At 35.6% G+C, this 7,725-nt stretch overlaps 1 protein-coding gene across 2 annotated transcripts; it reads left to right on the top strand.

The window, feature by feature from the left end:
* The first annotated feature begins 1,758 nt into the window (after nt 1-1,758).
* On the top strand, nt 1,759-4,420 carry LOC137747357 (axial regulator YABBY 1). 2 transcript variants are annotated; one of them, XM_068487455.2, is made up of 7 exons: nt 1,759-2,118; nt 2,212-2,376; nt 2,589-2,727; nt 3,440-3,488; nt 3,698-3,773; nt 3,984-4,058; nt 4,232-4,420. In XM_068487455.2, the coding sequence occupies exons 1-7, from the start codon at nt 2,002-2,004 to the stop codon at nt 4,301-4,303; spliced, it is 693 nt and encodes a 230-aa protein (XP_068343556.2). In that variant the 5' UTR covers nt 1,759-2,001; the 3' UTR covers nt 4,304-4,420. The 2 variants fall into 2 exon arrangements, with proteins under 2 accessions (XP_068343556.2, XP_068343554.2); XM_068487453.2 differs by having other exon boundaries at nt 2,586-2,727.
* Nucleotides 4,421-7,725: the final 3,305 nt, after the last annotated feature.

The raw sequence follows: 7,725 nt of genomic DNA, 5'->3' as shown, positions 1-7,725 counted from the left end.
AAATATTTATGATTTCTTGGGGAGGTGGGGATGAGGCTGTGAGGTGTGGATAGTATTGTCAAACATCATGTTTTCATGGAAATGAATTCAGGTTCTTTTATAAACCGATGGAATTGCGATAATTTTATCTAATAGTATTTGGATTGAGGGTTATGTTGTTATTAATTTTGGAGGTATTGAAGTCTATTAAAGTGAAATGTTGGAAATAGTTGATAGTTTTTATATAAACTAACATTTGTAAAATTAAAAGGTAAATTTAGCTGTATGATAAATTCTCGAAGTTGACAGAGGTTGCACATTGGTACAATTTACAAAACCAAGGTGGTCATTAGTAGAAATGTTTTCTCCATGCCAAGAGGCATTTATGTACAGATCAGATATTAGATACAATGTCAGATGATAAATGTACAAATTCCTACCTCATGTATACATGTTATAATTTCTCATCCTTGTCTATTTTTCAATCAAATCCCATAATCTCATCCGCGATAGGGTTTCAGAACTGTTAAGTGCTGCTTGACTATAAATTTGGTACGAGGGCACTATCATACCACGCATGTTTTCTAGCTTTGAAATTGACATAATTTTATACAAATTAAGGATATATAGTCTGAGGAAAGCGGTTTCTAAAATAGAACACGTACCCAGTGGACCGAATAAAATTCGAACAATATCAAGGAGAAGACTGCAATCCCAACGAATTCTGAGTTGGCAATCTTAGATTGGACCTTCAAGGAGAGAACAGAAACAAAGCCAATGAAAATAGGTGCAGAGGAAGGTGCTTGGTAACCAAAGAGTTAACACTTTAACACAACATGTACAGTCGACGGAAAAATATAAGATTTGATTTGATAGATAGAATGGAAATTAATATATGGAATTGTAGAGAACCGAGGAGTAGGAGAGACAAATTAAAGGCTGTGAATTGATCACAACCTCTCTCTCTTAAATATTTAAGTGTGAAAACAACAGATGAATGAGCCAAAGCTAATCACTCCCATGCACAAGTCCCTTTCTCTCTTCCTCTCCCCCACCTCTGCCGCTTCTGCACCGTCTCTTTCTCTATCACACACACATCCTTTGGGAATGATAACCAAACAATTTTCTCATATTTTATTTATTTATCTTTATAAATATGATCATGAAAAAGAAAAACATCTTGGTACAGCGGCCTACTTGCTTATGCTATATCAACAACTTGTATGAACCCAAAAACATGTACATGATCAGCTATAGCTGATATATATATATATATATAATGATAACCAAACAATTTTCTCATCTTTTATTTATTTATCTTTATAAATATGATCATGAAAAAGAAAAACATCTTGGTACAGCGGCCTACTTGCTTATGCTATATCAACAACTTGTATGAACCCAAAAACATGTACATGATCAGCTATAGCTGATATATATATATATATATATATATATATATATATATATATATCCACATAGTAAATAATAACATGAGTAATAAATCTAACAACAATATATGAGTAATGCTAAGTAGATCATCCTTTTAGATTACATTTATAAATCATGTGATATGTCACCAATAGAAAATAAGCACGTTAATCAATAGTTAAGTAATAATCCAACCCTATCAAAATATCTTATGCAAATTACAAAATGCAAAGTTTATACAAACTTGTCATAATCGAATTGATCTACAGACTTCTTACATGCAAAAAAAAACAAAGTGATGAATGACTTCTTAAATAAAACAACACTCTCTAAGTCTGTAGATGTTCCATATACCCGGGCCCCAACCCAACTATATAATTAGTGCCATCTCTCTCTCTTTATTTTCTCTTTCTTCTCGTTCCTTAATAGTAACTCGTCATCAACAATTCTCAAGCATTGAGATCAGATCCAAAATCTGTCTACAACACATCATCAAAATCCCACTGATAGATCGATCAGTCAAAATCCCATCAATCAAATCACAAAATCAATATTATCATCATCATCATCATTAGAAATTAGAAAGAAAGAATGTCTTCAGCTGCAACCTCATCCACTGTCTTTAATTCACCGGACCAACAACATCTCCTCTCTCCCACCGATCAGCTCTGTTATGTCCATTGCAACTTCTGTGACACCGTCCTTGCTGTACGTGCTCATCTTACTCTTACCTTACTTTAACAATCAATTTCCTGGGTTTTAATTGTATTAAAAAGTGTATATATTTGTTTATGTATGTAGGTGAGCGTTCCTTGCAGCAGTTTGTTTAAGACTGTGACTGTTCGATGTGGCCACTGCAGCAACCTTCTTTCCGTCAACATGCGTGCCCTTCTTCTTCCGCCTCCTAATAATAATAACCAACTTCACCTTCCACATCCTTTCTTCTCCACTCCTCACAATCTCCTTGTAGGTTTTCTTTTCTGGTTCATTACATGTATATAAATATGATTCGTTCTAATTGTACATTTGCATACTAGTATAATTCATGCTCATATTTTGGAAGAATTTGTTAGGCAGCTGCTATTCAATTAAATTCTCAAATATTTTCATTTTGCTCACAGAAAAAGTAACATAAATATTGATGTTCTAATGGGATCATGTATATATATATAAAGCAGGAGGAGATCCGGAACACCCCATCAAACACAATCACGAATCACCAGTCAAATTATACAAATGAATCAGCCATGCCAATCCGAGGAGGAGGCTTTGATCATCATCAGGAGATACCTAAGCCTCCTGCCGTTGTCAATAGACGTGAGTGATATTTTTCTTCTTTTTGTACTATAAGCACACCGCTACCTTTTCATGTTTTAGTTTAAGTCTCTTTTAGCGTAGTAGAACATTTTTTTTCCTTTCTTTCTGAATCCCTATCACTTTGATTAAGGTCTTTTTCGTAAACAGCAGACTCTTTGCGAATCAAGAAAAAAGTTCCAAAAGAAAAGCCAAGCTAACTTTTGAATGTTTGGGCTTACTCTTTAACAGTTCCCAATGTCTCTAGCAATTAGTTTTGTGTGTATGAGTTCGAAAGAGAGGCAAGAATCTTTAGCACACATTTATTTCATGTGCATTTCTCCTTTCATGTTGTTCCAGATTTAGTTCTCAGTCTAGTGGCCGCTACTAATACTCACTTCAGATCCACAACTATACGTACATTTCTTCTTTTCTAGCATTCTTCAAACAGTTTTGAGTATTTCAAATCTGATCAGGGTCCATGTAGAGACCCTCAGATGAACACTATATATAGAAATATATATTTCTTCGATCATCTTGCTTTTATCTTGTTCTTAATTCTAATGTACAGAATTAATGGAAGTGGTGATATGAGAGGAACAAAATTTTAAAACGTAGTATCACATATTTGTCTATTAAAGGAAAACACAAAGAAAAAACAAAGGCCAGCGAAGTGATTATAATGTACATCTGTCTGCTTTTGTCTCTCTGCGAAATGTCTACATTGGATGTCCAGCTCCGGAGAAGAGACAGAGAGTGCCATCTGCCTACAACCGCTTTATCAAGTGAGTGATTATACATAAACTAATACACAGTTACACTTAATTGCTTTCTATATATATAAATGTCTATGCTGTAATTACTTAACTCTCTCTCTCTCTCTCTCTCTCTCTCTCTCTCTCTCTCTCTCTCTCTCTCTCTCTCTCTCTACACACACACACACACACACACACTTTCTTTCGAAGCATAACCATGAAATTGTTTATATTTGCAGGGAGGAGATACAACGTATTAAAGCTGGAAATCCTGATATAAGCCACAGAGAGGCCTTCAGTGCTGCTGCAAAGAATGTAAGCTTTTAATAAGCTTCGGTTTCAACTTTAACCAGCTAGGGTTTCACTTTTCATAGCTACCATATATGCAGATAACTAGCCAGCTAAGTCATTTAGGGTTCTTTTTAACAAATGAGAGTGGTTGTGTTGTTCTTTTGACTTTTAGAGGTTTTGAATGTTTTTGTTACTTGTTAATTTTGTGGCTATATTTGTTTTGTTTTCTCTCAGTGGGCCCACTTCCCTCACATCCACTTCGGACTTCTGCCTGATCAACCCGTGAAGAAAACTAACATCCGCCAGCAGGTATACCTCAACCCTAATCGATCTGAGCTTCTTACATGGAAACCCTAGTGACTGAACTAGTGCTATTACGCCTCTTTCATTCACTTGCAACGAAAATTAATGCACATGAAAAAACAATTTTCGAAGGGTGTTTCAATTGGAAATTTATGAATTTGTATAATGAGTTTTTGCAGGAAGGAGATGACGTCCTCATGAAAGATGGATTTTTCAGTACTCCTGCCAATGTGGGTGTCTCCCCCTACTAAAAGGATTAGGGTTTATCTTATTTCGTGCCGCTCAACTTTATATAGTACTAGGGAATCTTATTCATATCCTGAGCTTTCTAATTATTAATTTCTAAAAACTTGGGTTGTGCATGGTTATATTACTAGCTAGTCATCGATTGAAGAATTTGAAATCTATATGTTAATGGTAAAAACCCCATAAGAAAATTGAAAATGGACCGGTTTTTAATGAAGATATATATCTCAAGAATCAATTCTGTTCAAAGACCCATGTTGAAATGTTAATGAGTGACGAAAACTTTAGGAACACTATAAAACCAACTGAAAATAGGTGGACTGATCCAGTTCATTATAAGTGCTTGCAAGGTTCTTTAGTTTTTAATGCGGAATTTATACTTTCAACACGTCTCCTCACTTGAGAAGTGGACATATATTGGATGATATGAGAGCCCTGTGATCTTTTAGGCTCTACACATAAATAACTACGTGCTTTGAGTACATGAAGAATGTGAACATCCATCCTATACCAATTGGCAATAGAAATAGCTAGGTTCTTTTACAAACTCCTGCTCCAATGACACTTTTGGTTGTATACATGAAATGTTTAGTTTTTCTGACCTCCTTGTAACAAGAGAAAAAGTATATATCTATACCCATTTTTATAATTACTGTTTATAAGCATTTTCAAGTCCACTATAAAACAGACAAAATTTGGATTTCAATTACAGACATACACTTCATCAAGTTGGACACCCCCGTATTTCCGAATTTCTTTTCCAATGTTGTTCTCTCTTTTGTTTCATTTGAAGCCTAAGTGCGATGAGGCTTCAAATTAAAAATGAATAAGAAAGATGGTGCTATGAGGCTTTGGCACTATACATATTGTTGTACCTTCTAATTACCATAGGCTTACTCTGCTTAGAATCTTCAAAAATAATGAGATGAATGTGTCTTTATTATCTTACAGGGTATATATAGAGTGTTATCAACACACCCAACTTTACCTCTCACACACATCTTTCAATTTTCGGCCGTTGGATTGAATGAATTGAAAAAGATTAATAAGCAAAAATTAACAAGAATGTGTGAGAAGTAAAAATGTGTGTGTGAATTTCACTACCCATAGTATATTGCTTTTCCATCCCAAGGGCACAGGGCAGCTGGACACAGATATTGGGTACCTAAACTCATGGCGATTAGTAAATTAGCTTGCCCTTGATATGAGCATGCTATGCATATAGGCTTCACCAACTACGTATGCAGCTACTGATAACAAATGGGCCAAGCCTCAAATATCTTTGAAATTTTTTAGCTATTTATATATTTATCTCAAAAAAAAAAAAAAAAAAAAAAAAAAAAAAAGCGATATTAGCTCTTCAAAGTAAGATGATATATAACTGTTGTCCCTAAAATGTACAAAACTTATGTGACGCGCATGCCGAGTAACTATTGAGATGTTTCTTGTGAATGCAGGCGTGCCAACTCATGATAGAGATTGGTGCAGTTAGTAGAGTAGATGTGTTGGTGGTGTCAAACCCACTGCTAACTTCTTAATTTATCGACTACGACCGAGAAAGGAACACTTTTGCCCTAGGGTTTTAGAACTTGAAGACAAGGTTACTTAATTCATTGGGAAGTTCAGGATCTTGTGCACCAGGTTTGGCAGCTTTAACTATATTTCTTGGAGTATCGGCTTGTGTAGCCAAATGACATTTATTGATTCTAGACGAGACAATAATATGAACTTTTTCAGCCGAAGTAACTAACTAGTCCACATAACGGCCTACCAACTAAAATGGGTGACCATTAAAAGTGCACACTTTTTTTCTGCCAGAAAACATGCTATGTGCCCCCCTTGATTTTCTTATGCATCGGCATGAACAGCCGAATTGTTAAGAAAATAAAAGTTATTATTTTCCTCGCAAACGAAAACAAAAATGGCCAAACCATAATGAAGAGGAGGCCAACGATGCTTTATTCTGAGCCAAGATCGTTTGATGTCGAGTCAAGATCGTTTGATTTCGAGTTGAGATCTTTTGATACCAACGTTTTCAACTTTTTTTATTTTGCTATAGGCAAAGTGAAGAATCATCTCCAAATATTCTTGACTCGGCCAAATATTTTCGATTCTCCGCCGCCAAATGCGTTGAACTAGTATGCCTCCTCCCCCGAGCATAATTACTTGACAAATTGAGGCTTTTAATTTGAACAACTCATCCGAACAGGATCGCTCCATATTAGCTTTATCTCCAATAACCATATCAATTGACATGGTTGACAAATCAGCTTCTGAGCCAAATTCTAAATTCGTTTCAGAAACTTTTTCTTCTAAACCAACCAAGTCTTTAGTTTCGAACAAAAGAAAATGAGACCTATCTTTTTCTTCTAAGCTAGCCAACTGTTCCGCCTTAGCCGAGCGAATAGACAGCCTAACTTCTTCTTTGGTCAAATTGACAATCTTCTTGAGCCGAAGCTTGATTGGGGCAAAGCAAAAAATTGTTCCCCATCCTTTTGATCTAACTATACTCCAAACGGAATTGATTTATACCCAAGAACAAAAGGAAAGTGCTCATCATCTAACCATGATTAAAATGGGTTCTATGTTTTTTTATCCATTGGTTTTATGAGGTAATGTGAGTGTTCGTTTCTAACATCTCAAAGAAGGATTTCCTCATCTCTTCATGTCCATAAAAAATCTTCTCTCTTTTGCATGTGCCTTTCTAGTTGAACTTTAATCTTGTCCAGTTGGCTGAATTGAGCCAAATTGGAACATTGAAACATTATTTGAACTTCACAATTTTTAGCAATGTGGTCACACTGAGTGTGCCAAAATGTTGACCCAAAAAATTACAAAGCTTACGTGGCGCGTAGGCTGAGCAACTATTGAACTATGTCTTTTTCGTGAATGTTGGTGTGACAATTCTTCGTGAATGTTGGTGTGACAATTCACGACCGAGGTTGGTCGGGAGAGTAAAGTAGATGTGGTGGTGTTGTCAAATGGGCTACACGCTGACTTCTTTATTTATCGATTACAGTTGAGGAATGAACACTTTCGGCCTAGGGTTTTAAAACTCGAAGACAAGGTTACTTAGTTCATTGCTAATTTCAGGATCTTCTGCATCAAGTTCAATTGCTTCAACTATATTCGTGAGAATATAATTACGCCGAATAGTATTAGGTTGTAAGCCCAAAAATACTCAAAGGAGATGAGTGTCTTTGTAGTGAATGTCTTTCGACCGTCTGAATGCCAAACTCTGTAATATAATTGCGAGTAACCCCTCATAGAACACCTTATTTTACAAAGGAAGCTAATGAAGTGACCTCTTTCGATGAAAGAATAAAAAATTCTTCGCTGGTTGAGACTTGGATTAGTTATACGGCCAATTAGTTTTGTTTAACCAAACTGAAAGTACTCCTAAGCCGATTAGTACTACGGCTGCAGT

The sequence above is a fragment of the Pyrus communis genome, chromosome 2 (assembly GCF_041283825.1).
Source record: "Pyrus communis isolate YQ-2024b chromosome 2, ASM4128382v1, whole genome shotgun sequence".
Classification (NCBI taxonomy): Eukaryota; Viridiplantae; Streptophyta; class Magnoliopsida; order Rosales; family Rosaceae; genus Pyrus; species Pyrus communis.
This window is presented reverse-complemented; position numbering and strand designations above follow the sequence as displayed.